Source organism: Haplochromis burtoni, unplaced genomic scaffold, assembly GCF_018398535.1.
Source record: "Haplochromis burtoni strain Fernald_Lab_line unplaced genomic scaffold, NCSU_Asbu1 Contig_89, whole genome shotgun sequence".
In the NCBI taxonomy this organism is placed as follows: Eukaryota; Metazoa; Chordata; class Actinopteri; order Cichliformes; family Cichlidae; genus Haplochromis; species Haplochromis burtoni.
Genome location: NW_024582450.1, coordinates 612824 through 635190, shown reverse-complemented (window position 1 = coordinate 635190; position 22367 = coordinate 612824). Strand labels below are relative to the sequence as shown.

Below are 22367 nucleotides of genomic sequence, written 5' to 3'. Positions count from 1 at the left end.
CACACACACACACACACACACACACACACACACACACACACACACATACAGTAACTGAGACTTCTAAGCAAAAAGTTAATAGCACCCAGTTGTTCAGTGCCAGAGACAGACCCTGTGGGAGTGAGGTGGAAGGGTGGTACCGAAGCTTAGTCTAATGAAACAAGCCAAGAAGGCTGCAGTTTCCCAACAAATATACAGGGCAGCAAATGTTAAGAGATTTTTTTTGGTATGTGTTAATCAAACACAAAAGAAAAACCACAACAATCATTAACTTTTTTGTCCTATCCCTTTCTTTTCTACACTTTCCCCCCCAGCGCCCTTTAAAAAACATGTTCAATTTTAGTTACAGCCAGCTAGCCACTCTTTAACCTTGTCATAACCTGCCAGCAAGCATATCAAAAGTCATAAAAGTTTGGAGGAGGGCAAGGATATAATATTAAAGATTGGGTGGTGAAATGCAGGGGGGAAAAAACATTAATAAAGCAAAGCTAAAAGAAGAAAATATGATGAGACGGGGGACACAGATGGCAGGGAGGGAGGATGGAGAAAGCGGGATGGGGTGGAAGATGATGTGCTGGATGTCTTCCTCCTCTTCCATCAGCAGAAGCCTGGTGGTGGGAGAGTGCAATAATGAGAACAGCTGCAGTGGATGCGCTCACAGATACACACACACACACACAAAGCAAAAAACACTCCTCCAGCCACTTAGCCACCCACTCTTCATCAGCAATTCCACATAAACACATTTTTACACACAGGCAAATAGGCACACGTCATCACTCTTACCCTCACACTCGAAGGCTTGCAGCACAGTGGTATAAGTGGGGCCCAGCCAAGAGGAGTAGCTACCCAGAACTCTCTGCAGGTGGTGGGTGGCATCACTGAACAGCAGATCGGATTGGCCATAGCCTGCTGAGCTGAACAGGCTGAAGCCCTCCGTGGCATTGCCAAACACATTCTGCAGGAGAGAGGAAGTGTGTGACTGCGCTTAATGCATGAGGGCATGCATGGATGTGCGTTGGCGTTCTGTGTACATAAGTATCTTTCAGATTGTAAGTGCAGGCTGGCCGGATCAGCACAGGACGTATCAATCATCCTGGAGTCTCCCACACACTGAGTACGGAGGAAGGGTGACAGTTTAGCAGATACCTGCGTACTAAGTTGTGCAGATAAATAGCACAGGCTCCAGAGATCCACACACAGCTCTGTGGAAAAACGTGCATACACACACACACTCTCACACACACAAAGGCAAAGCACATGCAGCTTATGTCCACACCCACCTGTAAGCGTTCCAGGTACTTCCAGACACGGCACTTGTCCTCCATACGCACCACCACAGCGTTGGCAGGGACTGCGGCAATGTGGCATCGTTCATACTCCTCCAGACCGGCATCCGTTCCATCAGGACACAGCAGCTTCAGGTCCTCCACCTCCAGATCCAGGGCCCAGGACTCTTGGTTCTTACCTGGGCAAGAGAGGAGATGTATAAACAGGAGATTGGGATTTTGGGAAATGCACATTTGACTTCTTTCACAGCGTTACATAAGACAAATTAAACCAGTCTGTCTGTTAAATGTAAAGTTCAGCTACATTATTAAGACTGCAAACAGTTAGCCTGACTATTAAGGGATTAGGTATCTCTGACTATGACAGAGCAAAGTCCACATGCCAACGCCTCTAAAAGCCAGTAATGAATATGCACTTGCTTTAACATGGTTTTACTGTGGTTTAGAGAAACTAGTGTATTTCTTGGCCAGCTGTAGAGATATCCTGGGTCCTCATCATGATGATAAGATTACAGTAAGTTGTGGGTTGCCAATTTAGCTCAGTGGGTGAGCAGGCGAGCATGTGAAAGAAAGTAGCAGCCTGAGTTCGAGTCTGACCTGCAGCCCTTTGCTGCATGTCTTTCCCTCTCTGTCTGTCTACACTGTCTCTGTCCAATAAAGGCAAAAATGCCACGAAAGTAATATTTAAAAAAAGTTTACAGTAAGTATACCAAGACATAGTTGTTCATATAATTGCACGGTCTCCCTCTGAGTTAAGTCTAAGGAAAGTAACATCATATGCATTGACCTCCTTATCTAAAACCATTTGAAAGCTGTAATGTTTAGTATGTGATTATTCCTCATACACTGAATAAGCTATTTATATTAACTAAGAACTACTTTAGTTTTTTATTTTCTTTTGTGCATTCATTAATTTGTTTATGATGACACATTTATCAAACAGTGCAATCCTGATTTATGACTAATTTACCAATATTTTATATGCTGTTTTTGTCAGATTTGATCGGTCCCCTGAGAATTTTAAAAAGGGAAACAAAACCCCGTTTAACAAAACAAACAACTGTGTGAAAAAAGGGTAAACCACCTTGAAGCCTACAGCATTCCCAGACAACAACCCAGACCTTCTGTGTTTTCCTGACCTCTGTTAATCGTTCCGACTCTGGACATTTCTGAACCATATGATAAAACATGCTTCGTTAAGCAGCGACAGCATTTTGTGGAGCTGGCGTCAAACTGCTCCTTCTCGGCTATACCAGCAGAGCCTGTGTAGCGTGACGGCGATAATGATCGCCATTAATTTTGGATGTTGCCCAAAGCAGAGGAGCAGATGCAGCAAACAGAGAATTAGGGCACTTCACTGCTGGACAAAATGTCTGCAACTCTGTGACTATCCTGTGTGTGCGTTTGTGTGTGATATCTGTTTCTTTTTCATTCTCGCTCTTATCTTCTCTTGTTTTCAGATTGCTTACTTTTCTCTCCGCCTCACATTCCCACATATTATCATATGACATCATAATTACAGTGCAATCCGATCACTGTATTCCACTTTCTGTAAAAAGCACAAATGGGTTATGAAACACTGACATCCTATGTCTTGACAGGGAGTTGCACCCTCTGCATATTCCAAGCAATGTAATCACAAATTGAGACATTATAAAAATTATATCACACAACAACGACTATCATAGTCTCTAAAATAAACAATAGTTTGCACACTGACCATCCAAATTGTCAAAGACTGTTGTGTGTTTGACAAAAGCCACGTCGCCGAGGTTCTCAGCCACGCACCTGAACGAAAACACACAAACAGCAAGACACATTCAGTCTATAAATAGATTGAAATATGAATGAAATCAGCACAGTTGCCAGTGTGCTACTGTTAACACACTCTGGAGACCATAAGTAAACTCCCTCTGCCACTTACTGTGGCACTTTAAGAAATCACCCCCTGTAGTTCTTTTGTTCCCCTCTGAAGTACATTCAGTACTGTGCCAAAGACTGTTCTGCACAGACGGCAGTACTGCACAGCAGTATTATATATTTATACTTTAATACATACATGATTTTTTAAACAAATCATGCGACACAATCACAGGAACTGTTAGATTTATTATTTTCTGCTCTCTTATTTTAATCTGGTTGTGTGTTCCATCTGTTCACTATATATACACACAGTAATTTGTCACTGTATTGTTATTATCTCTACTGCATACCTTCAGATAAGGCATACACTAGAGTTCCACTATTATTTTCTTTATGGAGGCAGCATGCTGGGATGGATATAAATTGAGGGCAGACACAAAGGCAGCAGTCATAACATCTACTTCACCTCTGGGTGCTGTTGTTGTATTATTTCCCATGTTACTAATGTCAGTGTACCTCAGAGCTCCCGATTCTCCGTAATGCCGCTCTCTGTGGTTGTTGGCACAGATGTATCTGTCGTTCTCGTCTCCTATACAGGCCTCGCAGAGGTTCTTTGGATTGTTGCCTCTGGGATCGTGCTGGGGATCCTTAATGCCTGGCACGCAGCTATAGCCGAAGAAGTTCCCCACCACTAACAATAAAAAGACACAGACACCAAAGAACACTTGAAAAGTCTTCTGCACTTTCATGCTTAAGGTTTTTGTCCTGTTTATAAACTATTGCATGGTCAGCATATGGACTGTACAAGGCTACAGAACGCTCTAAACTCAGTTAGTATGATGTAATTGAGAGGGGATATCCTTATTGTGGTCATCTTAAGCTCACACTACTGTGATCACAGAAGAAATCTCAGACAGGGTGAACTGTGAGTCATGCCCAACTACTCAATTCCAAGAGTTAAGAGAGTCCAAGAATAAAAATATAGTACTGGAAATGACCATAAAGGGTCCCTGTCAAAGTAAATAACTCAGGTCCACTTGTCTTTCTTTTTCATCTTCCCACTGTTGAATTTTATAGTTTGCTATCAATATCACAAGACTTTAAAAGTCAGATTTATCTTTTTTTTGTGCAGTTTAAATTTACCTACTGATTTAAAATTAAATAAGTATGAGCCTCTTCACTGTTTGGGACCACACGTGCAAGTTATGCTCAGCCAAAAATGTATTTTAAGACCAGTCTCTACAAGATTTGGATGCTGGATTTTTATAGAAAAAAAGACCACACTAAATTCTTGATGGTTGGGAACCATGTGTCCAGAGCACCATAATAATAAACTTTAAGAGACAGCATTTTCCTGTTTATCTTTCCTTCTGATTTTTTTTATTGTGTTTCCCCTTTTATCCCCTTATCCACCTCACATTTACAGAAAGAAGCACTGTTGTGTGACAGTCTCCTCTCCTTGCATCTCCAGTCTGCCTCATTTCTTCATCTCTTGGTTCCCCTTCACTGCTTTCCCAATTTCCCCTCCTTGCATTGAACATTTCATACACCTTCCACCAAAGCACACCTACACTTATATCACCCCTGTCCCCTCTGACTCACCTCTCGGGAAGTTGCACTGCTCTCCTACACTGATTTGGGATGTGTTGACCAAATAGCCAATGGGAACAGTCCACCCCACTGTGGTTCGAATGCCGGGGTGACAAGAGCTGCGCTCATGCATCTCGAGCAGGGACAGGTCTGAGGAGGAGCGGCGCGCCATTGCCACCACATAGTAGCTGATACCATCTACAGAAGAGACCAAAAATGAAAAATAAATAAAAGGAATCAATTTTAAAATTGGGATTAAGCAGTGGGTGCAAGAAAGTATTTTGTGTGAACAGTATCTGCATTTTGGCATAAGCCGCAGAGACTTCAGTGCCTTCCTGTGTCACCTGCTGCAGACCTTAAACACGTGACTTACCTACACCATTGTAGGACTCTCCTGCAGCAAGCTCCAGGCCATGGCAGAAACCAGCAGCATAGATGTCATCTCCAAACATGGAGGCTGCATCTGCAGTTCCATTCTGAGCAAAATATATATTCATATTTTTATATTTCCCATTTTATGTCTCACAGATACTTTTTATTTTCTTTTGTAGTCACTTTTTAGATATAACAGTTCCTATTAATGTTAAGAAATTTCAACTGCCATGCATCTGACAGAGCTGATATAAAAATTAATAAAATAAAATAAATTAAATGTACGACAGTTTTTGGTAAGAATCTACTTTCCCCATCAGTTGTTTCTTGTGTACCTTGATTTTTTCCATACAGTCCCTGGTGTTTAAGCCACGGACACACTGCAGTGTTCCTTTTACATTTCGGGCTGTAGCGTTTCCGGCCAAATCCAGACACTTCTGCTCCTCAGCATCAGACAGCACACACCAGGAGACTTTTCAAACACAGTAGGGACAAGTTGCAAATTACATATGTGCAAACTTTAAACAGTTAGACCTCAAATTCCACAACTCGTGCAGTTCTGCCACTAAAGCCTCCTTTTAAATATACAAACAAGCAGGATTTGATCACTGATGTTTTTAGCATTAACCTCCTAGGACCTGGTGTCCACATATGTTGACTACACATTTTGGGTTGTCTAGACCAAAATATCAAATTTTGCTCTACAAGGGCCTGATATCCACTTACGAGAACGTTACACTGCCACTGTTCTATCTATTCTAATTTAATGTGAATGTCCTCTTATGTGAATCTCATTTTTCTCAGAAACAAAAATAAGGTAAAAAAAAAAAATCACGTTTTTACATTCATCAGGTCCAAATCAGCCCAAATAGCAAAGAGAAATTAAAAATGCATGCCATGGAAGAGTTCAGGTCTTAGGAGGTTAATCTGGCTATCCAACAGTATTAAATTGATACCTGTAGTTTTTTGATTGGAGAGACATCTGACATACAGAAGAGGCAGAAAAAGCAGGAACGCTGAAAGCAGTCTTCTCCCTGGATACTCCATGTCAGCTCTGGATGGAAACCTGCTTGGGACTAACTCGCTAACACAGCTGAGATGAGGAACAGGTGGAATACATTAAGAAAAGTCACTTGTGTGTCCCTTCCCTCGCTTATTATTTGGTCTTAGGAAGAGAGAGGGTGAAAGGTAAGAGAAAGAGATAGGTAGGCTGACTGTAGAAGAAACCATCACATTATTCCTCTTTCCCCGCCTCTTCAGTTGAAAGTCCTAGTAGATAATCCTTCCTCCATCTCATGACAGCAGTATAGCATTTCCCTCTCTAATTATCCACTGAGACTTATCCCTAGTGGAGAGGATAGTGGTAGAAACATGCAGGCTCGGAGCAGTTCAGGTCACCTGGCACAGAGTGTCGACCGGGGGTCTTTAATTAAAGAAAGCTGCGGATAATGTGTCTCTGTGCTGGAACTCTGTTCCTGGAGAATAGATACTGGCTGGGTCTTGCTCTGACTCACTGGAGACCTAAGCCTCAGGTAAGCAGGAACAAACAGCACTGGCCATTGTTCATGGTCAACGGACCCTGTGGAGGGAAAACGTATTGGATACTTGATACAATTCTCCTTTTCGCTCTCTGCTCTGCACACACATAATAACACATCCACACGCGTACACACAAACACACACGCACAGAAACTCACTGCCATTTTTCTTGACATCTACTGTGCCAATCAATAATTGAAGGAGTCTTCAGAGGTGAAAAGTGAAATTAATATAGCATTGAGTCCATATTTTAGGTGCAGTATTATGTAATAATAGATCTGCATGAGAGCTGAGGGCACGAAGAGTCCTATTGGTTTTCATGAAACTTTTCAGGAAGAGGAAAGTTGGGAGATCTGATCTTCTGCACACTTCAGTGAAGGGACAGGGAGCACAGAAGGACTTTTGAAGTCTAGCACTCACATAATACTGGTGATTAAATGTGGAGTTTTGAGAAATTAGTGAGAGAAAATAGGGTTTTCCCAAAAGAACCTGTTTAGATGAACTTCTGAAACATTCAGATCTTTATCTTTAATCATTTGGTTCATATCAATAACTGTGCTATTTTTCCTTTTTTCTATTAATTTATTTACCTTGCAAGCAAGCAAGCAATGTATTTATATAGCACTTTCAGAACAACACAGCTGAACACAAAGTGCTGTACACTTGGCATGCCAAAAATGATACATGAATATGTTAAAAAAAAAAAAAAAAGATTTACCCTAAATAAATAAATAAAAACTTAAAATCATAAAATAAGCACAAATAGCACAAAAAAAGTATAAAATGATAATTAGAATTAAAAACAATAAAATGAACACAATAGATTCAAAACAATAAAATCAATAAAATCAGGGTCATACAGTGTCATATGTAAAAATGGTTTTTAAGACGCGTTTTAAAACCACCATTGACCACCATCACTGTAAATGTTTTATTCCTTGGAGGATGAAGACAGCATGAAAACATAGGCAAAAAGACAGATCAATTCAAAATGCTCTCTAAGGCTAATGCTAGCGTAGCAATGGCTCTACTGAGTCAAGTTCAGCCAACAGAAACCTGGCAGATCAGGTGACCTTAACACCTGCTGAAGGCTCAGCCGATGCTTGTGGCAAATCTTATACAGGACATGTTATTTATGTTGCTTCTGCCTGCATAAAGCCTGATAACCTGTTTAGATGGACCTCTGAAATCTGCAAGTCGTTTTGCAACACACCTCCACACCAGCTGCTCCATTCATACTTAATTTAATGTTTGTTGTCTCTGCTGTTCCAAGAGGGAGTCTTGCTGCTCCTCGTCCCGCTTTTGCCTTTCCACATCAAAGCTGCATTGCCAAAATAATTACTAGAGATGGAATGATATTTGCCTTGCAATTGAGAACAATAGCAATTTTGAGGTCAATATCTTGCTCAGCACATTCAGGAGGAATGTGACCTGCTCTGTACTATATGCAGGAGTTGCAGGAGACAGATGTCTTAAAACTGAAATAGAAATGTGACCCACCTGGATGGATCACTACTGAATCTTAATTAAGAAGCATTTCTTCATCAGTTTTAAAGAGGTACAGAAACAAAAACCCTGACATGCATAAAAAGTGTGTCACAGCAAGAAGTTAGACCTGACCTTATTGCAGTGTATCACTCTGAATAATTAGGCAGCAAATCATTTGATAACTGGTTCATAATTAAAGAGAATCAAACTCATCTAAATGTAGTCATTGCCAACTTTTCCCCAGAAAATAACAGTGTCTTTAGTTGTAATGTGAAGTTCACCAACTTTTATCAAATAAAATAATCAGCAGTTTTTACACAAATTTCTTAACTGGGAAACAAAGATTGCATCATGTCTGAATACTGCTCCTAATGGAAGTCACTGGTTATTTTTAGTCTTGTTTCTAAATGTCTGTGTATAATAGCAGCAATAACAGCTGTAATAATAGCAAGAAAGTCTCCCCCACACAGACCAAAGTATAAGCGAACTGTAAGATTTTTTTTTTGAACTAAAATTAAAGGTGAGTTCATAACTTCTCCTCTGGGTTGTTGCTGTGAGTCATAGTTCGTATTTGGAAAGCCTGTGCTCTGACACTAGTCCTCTACTAAGTCTAAATTTAGTCTACTCAAGTGAGACAAAAACAGATATTTGCCAGTGTCTTTAACTTGAATATGATGACATGATACATAAATATAGGTTTCGATGGTTTCAGATTTTTTGATTACAATCTGATATAGGTAACAGGAGGTTCAGTGCTTATTTCAATAGTTTAGAGGTTGGTGCTATCCCTAATATGTGATGCTCTGCTCATGTGTCTTTTTCCTGATGTGGGAAGATTGAATAGGTGATGTACAGGGTTGGAGGGGTCAGTGATGATGCTTCCAGCCTTCCTGGTGATTCTGGTGCCATAGTGTAAAGCTATGGAAGATAGACCTCAACCAATGACCTTGAAGGGGCTACTTACTACTTTTTCAAGCAATTGTTTGCCCTGATTGATTGTGTTACTATACCAAGTCAGGATGGAGAAATTAATCCATAACAGTTTTATACAAATGAATTATACTTTCCCAACTAACCCTGTATTTCCTTGGTTGGAGGAAATAGAGCCCCAGGTGCGCTTTACTAACAATGTGAAACAGTGTTTAAGTCCAATGATGACGACTTGTATAGGCACATGTAGCCTCTCAACAACCGGCCCGTTGATAGAGAAAGAGATGTTGAAATGCCTTCTTTATAAAGCCAAAAATCAGCTGTCTGGTATCCGGATTTGATCTAGATTTGATATAGATGCATATGTGACCTTTTAAAAATGTATTTATTGAAATTCAGCTTAAGTAAATAAGTGATTTAATACAATGCACACTCTTTCAGTGTAAAATTATCACTGCTGGGTTTTTTTTATCAATGTAAGAGGATTTAAGCAGGTTTAATACTGTAGCTGGTCACCGTGGGACCAACTTTAATAGCTCAATGCATCTTTGTGTCATTTAATCTATAACAATACATATATAATATTTTAAACAATGATATGAGAATTAACAAGGGTATGTTGTGAAGTAAAAAGCGAATCTTTCACTATTAGAAACCAGCATAATGCTAAAAAATGCACTTAAATTCAATAAGTGCTTACACAAACGTGTAATGATTGCAGCCTAGGACCCATTGAGCAGCATTTACTGACCACGGAGGTTAACAAACAATAGTCTCTTCTCATTTAATTATCATATAATAATGGCTGACGTTATTAACACTTCAAATACACATTAATATCACTGGCGTTACACTGATTTTAAGTTGGCGGACTTCTCTGCCCCACAATGCAACTTGATGTTAATGTTTTGGTGACGTCAAGTGTAGCTGGAAGCGAAAACAGCCAGTGGGTGGGCTGGGCAGTGGTCCCTTCTTTTAGTGGTTTTACATCGAAAATCACGCCGATACGATTATTTAATACTCGTGTACGAATGTGCAGGCTTAACAGCATGAGTTAGAAACTGCGCTGCGTGTGCGCCAGGTAGGTGGGTGTTGTTTTAATGCTCTGTTTTGGCTGTCCTCGTTCGGCTGTCAGTCTGCGCTTTGTGCTGTGTGGCTAGCTTAATTTAGCTTAGCTTAGCTTAGTTTACAGGGCAGCAGCACCAGGCATCCTGGCGCCTCCGGGGCGCCTGTGAGCGGCCAATGAGGTCGCCTGTTAATGGCCACAGCAAACAACTAGTTCCCCTATCTTTTTTTTCCTTTTAAAGAAGGATTTGCTGATAGCTTTGGTTGTTTCTGAATGTTAGGTCAAAACCAGAGGCTGACTTTAGTGTATGTTTGTGCATGCTAGCCTGCGGAGGAACAGTTATAGTACATCAAGTCTTATATATAAAGCAATTAGTCTATTAGTCAACCACTTAAGAACAAACCACACGATTATATTATGTTCAGGTGAAGACATTTATACATTTGGAAGTAATTCATGGTGACTGTCTTTTTAAAAAGGCTTCTGTTTAATCCATTGCACTAATGTATACTAAGTAATGGTTTCTAAGACAAACTGAACTCATTCAGCCTTTATAATTTGTTGTTTCATTTCTGTATGGAGCCTTATGAGGCTCGTCAGATAACATAAAGAGGCTAAATGTAATTATGAGTGTACTCCTCTGAACTCTCTGGCTCATCTTGCATCTTCTCCCCACTCTTAGTGCACTGAAACATGGGTCGTTGCAGTGTCCATGTCCTGCTGCTGCTCTCGCTGCAGACTCTGTCGATATCAGCTGAGGGTCCAGGTATTGTACTCATGTGCTTTTTCATTTATTGTTTGTGAGACTGCTTCTCGCTGCTTTGTGCTCAAGCCTGAATATTAAATTGCTGGAGATTGTTTATTTGTAGTAGAAAAATAATACCCGGAAAAGGTATGGTCTTTAATTTTATGTGTGATATACGACAAAAATAAATAAATAAATAAAATTTTTACAAGTGATGTACTCTGGATTTGGAAAAAAAAGAAAGAAATTAAGATGTAAGCTGATGTGTGGCTGGAGCTAACTGTCACACACTGATAGCAGACTCACTCTCTTAAGGCAACATTTACTTAAGTGGCAATGTTGTACTCATTTTGTAGCGAGAAAATAAGTGATGTCAGATCATTTTTATCTTATTGAATAAAACGGATATGACAAAGTTTAAATTTGATGACATAATTTGCAGTTAAAAACATTTGAGAAGTTGCAATATATATCACTGTAACACTCAGCAACCCAATAATTAAAAACCCAATAATATATTGTGGGTTTAAAGTAATGTGAAAATATTGTATCACGGGGTGTCTGGTGATGCCCACCTACCTTCTATCTCGAACACACTGAGAGTCCATTACCTGTCTTTTATTATGTCTTTTGCTTTATTAGAACCTGTTACCTTTAATTCAAAGTTAATATTGTGAACTTGCATCCTGTTATTTACAGATGGACAGCTGCAGTGTGCATGTGAGGGTCCTAAATGCCTCCACCCCACCCGGTGCCAAGGTACCCAGTGCTTCTCTTCGGTCAAAGTTAGTAAGAGTGGAGTTTTTTTTGAGCGTGGCTGTTTGGACGACGCGGACCAAATCCTTCTCCAGTGCTTCACAGCTACGTCCTACCACCAGGCTATTCAATGCTGCTCCCAGGACAGGTGCAACGGCAATACCACCAGGGAATATCTGATGTCTCTTCTACCATCAGGTGCTTTATGTCTACAAGGAAATTGGACTGTCCTGTAGCTCTTTTCCTTACTATAAATGTTTTTCCCCAATTTCAAACTATACATATCTCTTTTTTACATTTACCCACAGCCCCAGAAGGTGAGCCAGTTCGATATCGTGTGGAGACATTAGCTCTCTTCGTACTTGGCCCAGTGGTCGTTCTGGCTCTGCTGTCTGTAGTATCTGTGCTGGCTTGCAGAAGGCTCCATCATGGACGTCTGCAGAGACTGCAGGAGTTTGACACTGAGCAGGGAGCCATAGACGGTCTCATCACTTCCAATGTCGGAGACAGCACTTTAGCGGTAAGAGTAACAGAGATAACCATGAAAAGGGATTTGGCCAAAGCAAGAAGAAGGCCCATCTCACGCTTTGTGTTCTCTTCCAGCCTCTGAGTATTGGGATATTTTTCACCTTGAATTAACAGTTATTGTCAGAAGTGTACATACCCCTATGGGTATTAACTTTATGGTAATCTTGGCTTTTAATGATTCCTTGGAACTGTTCTTTCTCCAGGGTGGAATAATTGTACAACATAGACATTTAATGACTTTAAAGAACAAGAACTAGGTGCACAAGTCTGAACTTATTTTGGGAGTTTCTCTAAACTACACAGTCAAAAGTAAAAAAGTGTAGTAAAAGTGAGCCTTTCAAACCTAAAAACACTGTGACAACTGCCCAGCATGGAGCTGTCTTGTTGCCTATAGTATTGGTACATTGCACAAAGTGGATGGAATAATGGAGGACAATGACTACCTGCCAACTGTGCCAGTTCTGCAGAAAAAGTGGTGAGATATATTGCCAGAAACATGTAAATGACTACCAAAAGGTTCTGGTCTAGATGTAACTTGGGGCTTAAATCTGGGGCTCTCCATCATTTGACCCTAGAACTGAAGAAGCTTCTCGGATGAGAGGTGAGACATCTTCAAGCAACTTAAAAAAGTCCAGACCTTTTTCTTTCCAAGCTCCTTAGGCTACGATGACCTGGATGGATGAGAACCTTCACAGATATACTTTTCACCCCATGCAGATTTTAGAAAATCCAATTAAATTGAAACTTGTGAACCCAATTCCTGAAGAAGTCATTAAAAGTCCAAAATTGCCATAAAGTTCATGATTTACATACACTGATGAGTGTATGTAAACTTCTGATCACAACTGTAGCTTTCAGCAAGCATATTAAGCATACACCTGTATATGACTCTACATGCTAGTTACATATGACATGTAAAGATTTATGTTCTTTTTTAAAAAAAAAAAATCTTTGCAAACAAAGCTAAAATCAAATCTGTCTATCTGCAGGACCTGTTGGATCACTCATGTACGTCCGGCAGTGGTTCAGGTCTTCCCTTCCTTGTTCAAAGAACTGTGGCCCGACAGATTAGTCTGATGGAGTGCGTAGGTAGGTATAACACGTAACATTTCAGATTCATATCTGTTTGACTGGCAGATCTGATAAGAGTTCTACTGAAAAGCAAATTGTTCAGATGACATGAAAAAAATCCAAAGTCATGACACATAAGTTATTCATCACGAAAATAACAAATTCTTATCATTAATCAGGAGGAAAGGGATATATTCACACATTAGTTAGTTTCCCAGAAGCGAGCATGCATATAATTAACGCCACAGGCGATCCTGACTACAGTCATGACTGTACATATCTGTGGAATCTGAGTGATGTCAAAGAGACGGGAGGTCAAATCATCTGTGACTTACTTCAAGAAACTGTCAAAACATTTTATCAGTTCCTTTTTTATTTGTGTGAGTTGTTGACCATGTTCAAAACTGTCACCTGTCAGAAGTTAAAGATAAAGATAATGTCACTGTAAAAAGCACTATATAATCTGACAGATTTTGATGTAGCTTTCAAATAAAAGTATGTAGGTTACTTGTCTTGGGGTCCTTTTTATATACCACGGTATCATGAACTACAGCTTGTAAGAGTTTGGTTTTCAAGTTTGTGGCTTTGTGCACAGTTGAGCTTTTGATGTGGAAACATCAAATCTGGGCCAAAAGAATCTCACTGCTGTAGCAATGGAATAGAGTAAAAATTCACCCCTCAAATTTTAAAAAGTAGACAGTGATTGTCTTTTTAAAATGCATGCATCTGTATTTTTTTCTTTTCTGACTTCCTGTTTCTTGTCTCCTCTCCTCTTGTGTTCTCTTTATTATACATATATATTTTTTCCGCCAGGCAAAGGACGATATGGAGAGGTGTGGCGAGGACAGTGGCAGGGCGAGAATGTGGCTGTGAAAATCTTTTCCTCGAGAGATGAGAAGTCTTGGTTCAGAGAGACAGAGATCTACAATACAGTGCTGCTGAGGCATGAAAACATACTGGGTGAGTCTGTTACGCTTAATGTTTTGGTCTTGCTGACTGTCCCCAAATTTGGTTAGGCTAACATGTGTGTTTCCTTGCATAGTAATGGCAGCTCCTAATTTTAACCTCAGCTTCCCTGAACTGGAGAATCTCTCAGTTTATTTTAAAGCACCTGAGCCGTCCCATGATGTCAGCGGGACGGCTCAGGTTAGAGCTACTGGGATAGTGGATATATTAAACAAAGGGATCTTGAATATGGAGCTGCCAGGCTTGAGGAAAAGTGTAAAACCACGAAGATTCATTAATGCAGAAGAGGAGGACATGCAGAGGGTTGGTATGACAGAAAAGGATCCTAGGGACAGAGTGAGATGGAGGTAGAGGAGTCGCTGTGGTGACCCCCTAAAGGGACCAGGAAGTACAAGATGATCTGTGAAAGATAATACAAAAGGATTCAGCAAAATGCAACAGTAATAAGTGTGATGGATGCCAGAGGAACTTGACTTACGTCTGAATCAATAATACACAATTTCATGATATTACCTTTCACCTTTCTGTCCCTCAGGGTTCATGGCATCCGATATGACTTCTCGAAACTCCAGCACTCAACTGTGGCTCATCACCCATTACCATGAAAATGGTTCGCTTTATGACTACTTGCAGCGAGTCGCAGTGGAGACATCAGAAGGTCTGGCAATGGCTGCATCAATAGCGTGCGGCCTGGTGCACCTGCACACGGAGATCTTTGGCACAGAGGGAAAACCGGCCATCGCACACCGGGACCTGAAGAGTAAAAATATCTTGGTGACCAAGGAGCTGCGGTGCTGCATCGCAGACCTTGGTCAGTCACTTTTCTGCTTTTTGTCTCCTCCGAACTGTTGGGATTTTCACCTATTTCAGGGATTCAGATAAACTGTAGGCATGTGATTCACCAGTGCTACCTGCTCAAAAGAGTAAACATAAATTAATTAGATACTAAAAGTACTAAAAAATCATACGCTCATTTCAGGAGACATCAATTTCAGGTCCTGTTATAACACTGTGTGTAACTGCATGCTACAGGGCTGGCCGTGACCCACTCCCAGGCAGACAATCTGCTGGATGTGGGCAACAATCCAAAGGTTGGCACCAAGCGCTACATGGCACCTGAAGTGTTGGAAGAAACCATTCAGACAGACTGCTTCGATGCTTACAAGCGAGTGGACATATGGGCCTTTGGACTGGTGCTGTGGGAGATAGCGAGACGCACGTACAGCAATGGTGAGTGTCATGCACATAGTGCACTGCTGTGGACGTTACAGAGAGTGGTACGCTAATGTGATCACGATGCACTGCTTCATACATAAAATTCCTGCTGCTTGTAATACAGTCAAATACTATGATGCAGTGCGGTGATCTGTGCCAGGCCCTCTGGTTGTCTCTTCATTCCTTGTTGTTTAACTTGTCCTTAAATTTTCACTAATTTTTCTCATTCAAATTCCACTTTCCAGGCATTGTTGAAGAGTACAAACCTCCGTTTTACGATCAGGTGCCAAACGATCCCAGCTTTGAGGATATGAGGAAAGTGGTGTGTGTGGAACAGCAGAGGCCTTTCATTCCTAATCGATGGTTCTCTGATCCTGTGAGTAAGAATCTTTTTGTGTGTCTGTCTGCAATATTTTGTCTGTGTGTCAAAATATTTGTCAATAGGATGAAGGCGTTCAAAAAGGCAGATTTTGGCCATGTGGTAATTATATAGGCCTTCTGCAATGTTTCTGACAAATACTGACATGAGACACTTTATTTGCAGTAACATCTACACTTACTGTCCATTTATATCGAATTAGACCCCTTTGAACAGAATTCCCTGAGATCTTTGAAGCACAGATTAATGGCCCAGAGATTTTGGTCCATGTTGAAATGATAGCGCCACACACCATATGTGCTCAGTTGGATTGAGATCTGGTGTCTGTGGAGGCCATTTGAGTTCAGTGAAACGAGTAGAACTGCAGAAATTGAGACTCGTCAGATGAGGCAACCTTTTTCGAGTCTTGATGGTGCGGTCTTCTGCTGTTGTAGCCCATCTGCTGCAAATGTTGATGTGTTCTGACGTGCTCTTCTATATACCTTGGTTTTAACAGCCGGTTATTTGAGTGACTGTTGATATTTGATCTTTTTATGTCATTTTCTTTAAACCATGCAAGTTGTTGTTACCAGTAATCATGTTCAGAGTCTCCTAAGTCAACTTTCTTCTAATGCTGATGCTCAGTTTGACCTTCAACATGAAATCTTGAACATGTCTGGATGCACTCAGCTCCTGCCACATGAGTGGCAGATTAGATTGGCAGGTTGCATTAACAAGCAGTTGTACAAAATATCTGACATTTTGTCTACTCTCAGCTTTACTAGACAGACAATTATACTTTGCTTATACTAAATTTCTTCAGTCTTCATTATGTAATATGGGTCTAATAGTTAACTAGAGGCATACAGCTGTGAAAGTCCATCAAGTATATTGTTGTTGTTTTTTCTGCAATTGCTTAATAGCACCTGTATATGATGACGAACCAACTACTCTTGCTCTTATTTTATCCATGACTCATGAGTGCCTACATATGTGATCATTATCTGGTGATGGGCCAACATCTGAAAGTGCTTGCAGTCACATTGATTCTTTTCAGAATGGTATCATCACTGTTTTTATTCATTCTTTCTCCCTCAGACTCTCTCTGCTCTGGTGAAACTAATGAAGGAATGTTGGTACCAGAACCCCTCTGCCAGGCTTACAGCACTGCGCATCAAGAAGACCCTAGACAAGATTCACAACTCTCTGGAAAAGGGCAAGGAGTCGTGAGAGGGTGCCATGTTTCAGAGGCAGCTGCCTGGTGTCAGGGATTGGCTTCAACAAGACTCCCAGTGTTTTGTTAAAAAGAGAGAGGGAGATTAGGCAGATGGAAAGAGGACTAGAGGAAAGAGGTGTTCCAAGAGTCATTCAGCCTCATCCTTCTCTCACTTTCTCTGTGGATGCCTTCCACCAACATGTTTGACTTGAAGCCCACACAGACATTTGGACCTGTCGTTTCTGAATAAGCCAGCCTTTGATATGAGGCAAACCAATTGCCAGTGTGTTTCCACCAACTTGAACTATGGACTGTTACTGAGTGTGACTGGCTGGTATATTATAGGAACCCCATCCCAATGCTTTAATGCCCATGCGGGACTACACTGGGTTTTGCCTTCCAGTACAAACACTACAAGACTGAGTGTCTACTCAAATTTCTGATCTCCAGCCTTTTGGCATTCTGCTCAGAGACAATCAGAAATCTATCACCCATTTATTACTATCAGCCATCACCACAGAAACACAATGTTCACTTATAAAAGGAAAAAAGAGCCAATCGAATCAAAATTGTTTTTAAACCTTTTTCTTAAAGAAAAAAAAACACTAGTATGTTATTTATGTATTGAATCACCATTGCTACCACACTACTGAAGATACAGATTAATGTGCGATGGGTGTGTGAAACTGACTGCATACATATATAGGTATTTACTCTACTGGACTTCCTCTACACGTCATCATTATTTGGACAGGAAATGATATTTTGAGAAATAGTGGACAAGGGTAGGGAAGAAGATCAAAACACTACAAACATGTTTATTCTGATGGTTTGTGGACTAGAGAAGCAGCAAGTACCTGCCAATAGGAATTAGTGTGTAACTTGTGATAGGAATAGGAAATGACCTGATCCTCTGTGTGGCATACTTTATAAACTCACTGTGGCTGATTCTGAAAAAGTCTTCTGCTCAGGCAAGGAGGAATCACAAAAGGTCTATTTGTGTTCTAATGTGCATTTTATTTTAAGAGACTGGAGGTGAAATCCAGTTATGTACAAGTTGCCTGAATAATGGAAAAACAAACACTCTGTCTTCATTTGGAAATGTTTATTGAAGACTTTAAATTTAAAGTTGCAGGTGTATGAAGGATTTTGTTTTCAAATGCTGGCTTTGTTTTTTTGGGGGGGAAAAGTTGTTTTGCCTTTTTATATGTAAACATTTACTGCAATCTTGCCTAATGAATGGGCAGTATGTGCTCTGATTTCTACAAACAAAATTGGAAAGCTTTAATCTGCTACTGCATGATTATACATTCAGTACATGTACACAGTCAGCTGCCGACACCTACTATGGCTACATCCAAATCCAGAACATCTGGATTTTGACAGGAAAACAGCTGGCCACCAATTACAAGCTGTGGCATTCACTGCATAAATGTATCAAACATCAGTTTATCCAGACAACATTTTACCCACACTGTTATACCCACCTGCCCTCTAGTGGCACTCAAACACCATATGAAGGACAGTCATTGTTCATTTGTTTCCTCTGAGAAAGTGGAATTTTTTTCTTTTCAAACTCTAAAACCTGCTGAATATTCTATAGAATATGGAGTGCATCAGACTAAGGCTACTCTATCAGTGCAAGTAACAAGGGTAGTTAAAATATTTAAACTGGAACTTCACTTGCGCAGCTTGCTAAAGAAGATATCTGTCTGAAAGTAATGCTTTGTAGAAAATGAAACTACTTTGTCTTTTCTTTTTTGCAAGACTGGGTTTTGTGGCTTGTGTGACAAATAGTGTTTCTTGAGTGAACTGTCAGCTCTGCACCAAATGTGTGAAAAGCACCCTAACTGCCACACACGCCATATAGCGGTGAGGTTGTAACTAAAGTTTAACTCGAGCATGACCTCTGCGTACATCACTGCTTCAGGTTGTCTGGTAAAGTCTTGTACGGGTTGAGGATGCCTTTGGGGTCCAGCATAGCCTTGATATTACCCATCAGTGCCACAGCCTGGCTCTGTTTACTGTAGTAAATGTAGTTCCTCTTTTTCAGGCCCAGTCCATGCTCTGCACTAATGCTCCCACGACAGCTGGCTGTCCATTCATAAACAAATGGCTCAATGGCAGCCAGGAGAGCAGGGTCTTTAGACGGAGAAGTGACGTTCAGGTGGAGGTTACCATCACCTACAGGATAAGTAAGAGAGAATTAGATGATAGCTGACAGTAGTATGTGTATAGAGTATGTGCAGATCATTTTATCAAGTCGTCTTACCTACGTGTCCGTATCCCACCACACTTTTGGCCCGGTTTCCCAGATGCTTCCTCATGTCTGTCACCAGCTGGTAGATCCGTTCCACTGGAAGGGAGATGTCATACTTGTAGGTGAAGCCATCGTGAGTCAGTGCCTCAGTGACACGTTCACGCAGTGACCACAGAGCCTGAGAAAACGGGAGCAGAAAATGTTTTTATCATTTGGCATTATATTTACCTATGCAATTACATAAAATGATCTTGGATCAATCTTGGAATACTTAAGTTTCTTCACTGTATGCAACAGAAGCATATTTTTCCCAATCATGTCCACCGACCTTTATTTTTGCTTCCTCAGTTGCTACCGTTCCATCACTGACCAGCGATGATGTCATTGCCTCCTCAAGAAAGTTGTGGAGTTTCTGCGCATCGTGGGTCGGGTCAGATCCCGAAGTTTCAATGACGATGTAGAATGGACAGTCTGCACAGCAAACGGAAAGGGCAGGTCTGCGTGTGCTCACTCGTTTTATAGGATCGTTACAGGTGTGTGTGTGTGTGTGTGTGTGTGTGTGTGTGTGTGTGTGTGTGAGAGAGAGAGAGAGAGAGAAAACGTGCTTATACCAGATATAGGATTGGGTAGTTTGAGATGCGTATTCAGCAGCCTCATACATTCACTGTCCAGGAACTCGAAGGCGGACAGAATTTCTCCCAGCATGCCTTTGCAGAGCTGAAATGTTTTCAGCAGCTGCTCAAACGTCTCACAACCTAACAGCAGAGATAGACACATGAGTTTTGTTGCTAATCTCCAAGAAAAGCAACGCATTTAATGGTTTGCAAAACTTTCTCTATCATCTTTTACAAAGGTATATCTGAGAAGCAAATAGAAAATCCTACCCAGGAAAACAACATTAACAGATTTGGGTTTCCGTGGACAAAGGACGGACACTGCAGTAATGACTCCTAAAGTGCCTTCAGACCCTATGAAGAGCTGTTTGAGGTCATATCCTGTATTATCTTTCCGCAGGGTGGATAAGCAGTCCAACACCTGCCCATCTGCCAATACCTGCATGTGTTACAGATTTGAAAATAAGCTTTACTTTTTTGGGGGGGGAAGAGTATCAAAAGTCCAGCACTCACCAATTCCAGACCCAACACAGTCCCGTGTAGGGACCCATACCGCAGCAGCCGGAGACCACCTGCATTGGTTGCTACATTGCCGCCAATTTGGCAACTGCCTTTTGCCCCAAGATCCAGTGGCATTATATAGTCTCTCTCCTCGAGGTAGAAAGACAAGTTCTCCAAGACACAACCTGCCTGACAGGTCAGAACACCTGAGAGGGAAACAAAGTGATCTTTGAGAATTTTCAGCACAAGTAACCATAAATCAAAAACACATTTGTCAGGTATTTGTCAGCCTATGGCGACAAAGTTGAATTCTTTTGAATTCAACTTGTAAACTTACCAGAGATACTGTCAAAGTCAAGGATTTTGTTCATTAGAGAGGTGGAGAGAATTATCTCATCATAAACTGGCACGCTGCCACCGACCAGCCCAGTGTTTCCTCCTTGAGGGTTCACCGCCAGGTTACGACTGTTACAGTAACTATAGGAGAAAAACAAAACATGTGAAAAAGTCTGATGACTAGATAAACACCTTTCTGTTGATTTGGTTACCATCTACCTTAGAATTTGTGATACTTCCTCTGTTGTCTGAGGTCTAAGCAACACTTCACTAGAACCTGCAGGACATATAACAGAAAAATGAGCCATCAACACCAGTAGATTATTATTATGAACTATATTAAGGATTCAATTGTAGCCTTCACCTCTCACAGACTTTAGCCAATCCACATTACTAGGCTCCACCAGATCAGGGTCAACAATGGTTCTGCCTGCTAGGATCTTCCTGAAAAAGGCCAGATCTTCCTCAGTTACTCTACAGAAAGGCAACCTCTCTGGTGCTGCAGAAGGAGATACTTTAGACCCGTCTGCCCCAGCATGTAGCTTACGAGTGGAGGCCAAAACCTGCTCTGAGCTGCAGGTCAGAAAAGGACTGTGAAAGTCAACAGGTGAAAGAGTGGCTGTAGATCGTGAGAGCGTGTTGTAGTCGCACAGACATCTCAGAGCTGTCCTTAGCCTTAGTGCTCTTTTCAAAAGTCCTGCCATGACTGTAGAGACAGGCGGCAACACAAGCTGCAGAAAACAGGTGGGACAACAAGAAGAGTTGGATATTTTTTTAAAAGCATTTTTATCTTGTAGTGGAGTTGAAAGCTTCTAGTTATTTTGTCTCTAGTCATCTGCAATGTTAGGATTGTTAGCTAGAAGTTAACTGCATTTTCTTTGCTTCAAAGACGCAGAAATAAAAAGCCAACCTTGATTAAACTCTACATTGGTGGCAATTCGTTGCATCTCTTTCTGCATCCATTCATAAACACAAACAGCAATAGGAGATGGAAGATATGAGGTATAAGAGACCTAAGGTATGAACAGCTTTAGTAAGTGCACTAACTAAAGCTGTCTTTTTACATGTGTTTTGCAGCAAATACGCTTACTTCCCAGCAGCAATGCATCTTATTACCCTCTTTGCATGTTTTCTTCTTGCAAATATCACCACCTGAAGCAGCTGCAACTTCAGTTAGCTTAGCTACTTTGCTTAGCACGCTCCTTTCCGATATTTCCGAATAACGGCTTCATTTACTCACCAGAAGCGTTCATTTAGCAATGTGTGTCTTTTTTTCGCGTCATGAAAGTCACAAAGTTCAAGGGCAGTTCAGTTACATAAACATGGCACATCCCGTGTTTTTAGCTTGCTAGCAAGTGCATGAAGCTGCTTACTGAGGTTGACAGTAAGAAAAAAAGCAGAGAGGAAAACGGACCAATCAGAAGCATGTTTTCAGATTGACGCAATGGATATTAGCCTATGGGTGGGAGCCTTTCTTTATTATTAAACAGAGTGATGACTGAATAATCAAGCTGTGAATCGAGGTTTAGAGAGAAAATAATTAATTACAGACCTTTTTCATTTGATTAATTTAGAACAGGACCAAATTAATATACTTATGAATCTAAAACTAATAAAAGTTAGCATACATACACACACAGACACCCCCCCCCCCCCAAAAAAAA

At 40.9% G+C, this 22367-nt stretch overlaps 3 protein-coding genes across 4 annotated transcripts; 1 reads left to right on the top strand and 2 right to left on the bottom strand.

Moving 5' to 3' along the window:
• Positions 1 to 6: 6 nt before the first annotated feature.
• otomp (otolith matrix protein) lies at positions 7 to 6347 on the bottom strand. The gene is made up of 9 exons (XM_005934342.3): positions 6071 to 6347; positions 5450 to 5586; positions 5116 to 5218; positions 4755 to 4940; positions 3669 to 3843; positions 3010 to 3077; positions 1284 to 1468; positions 787 to 958; positions 7 to 608 (listed from the first exon to the last, which is right to left on the bottom strand). The coding sequence occupies exons 1-9, from the start codon at positions 6159 to 6161 to the stop codon at positions 598 to 600; spliced, it is 1128 nt and encodes a 375-aa protein (XP_005934404.1). The 5' UTR covers positions 6162 to 6347; the 3' UTR covers positions 7 to 597.
• A 3646-nt stretch (positions 6348 to 9993) lies between these two features.
• acvr1l (activin A receptor, type 1 like) lies at positions 9994 to 18073 on the top strand. Of its 2 annotated transcripts, none has more exons than XM_005934344.3 (10): positions 9994 to 10152; positions 10820 to 10903; positions 11582 to 11836; positions 11947 to 12158; positions 13156 to 13255; positions 14051 to 14197; positions 14739 to 15014; positions 15236 to 15433; positions 15664 to 15794; positions 16875 to 18073. In XM_005934344.3, exons 2-10 carry the CDS (start codon positions 10831 to 10833, stop codon positions 17004 to 17006), a joined length of 1524 nt encoding a protein of 507 aa, XP_005934406.1. In that variant the 5' UTR covers positions 9994 to 10152; positions 10820 to 10830; the 3' UTR covers positions 17007 to 18073. The 2 variants fall into 2 exon arrangements, with proteins under 2 accessions (XP_005934406.1, XP_005934407.1); XM_005934345.3 differs by having other exon boundaries at positions 9994 to 10156.
• A 9-nt stretch (positions 18074 to 18082) lies between these two features.
• On the bottom strand, positions 18083 to 22287 carry d2hgdh (D-2-hydroxyglutarate dehydrogenase). The gene is made up of 10 exons (XM_005934343.3): positions 21944 to 22287; positions 21068 to 21434; positions 20923 to 20980; positions 20705 to 20844; positions 20380 to 20573; positions 20137 to 20305; positions 19864 to 20007; positions 19581 to 19723; positions 19265 to 19430; positions 18083 to 19176 (listed from the first exon to the last, which is right to left on the bottom strand). Exons 2-10 carry the CDS (start codon positions 21405 to 21407, stop codon positions 18911 to 18913), a joined length of 1620 nt encoding a protein of 539 aa, XP_005934405.1. The 5' UTR covers positions 21408 to 21434; positions 21944 to 22287; the 3' UTR covers positions 18083 to 18910.
• Between the last annotated feature and the right edge of the window lie 80 nt (positions 22288 to 22367).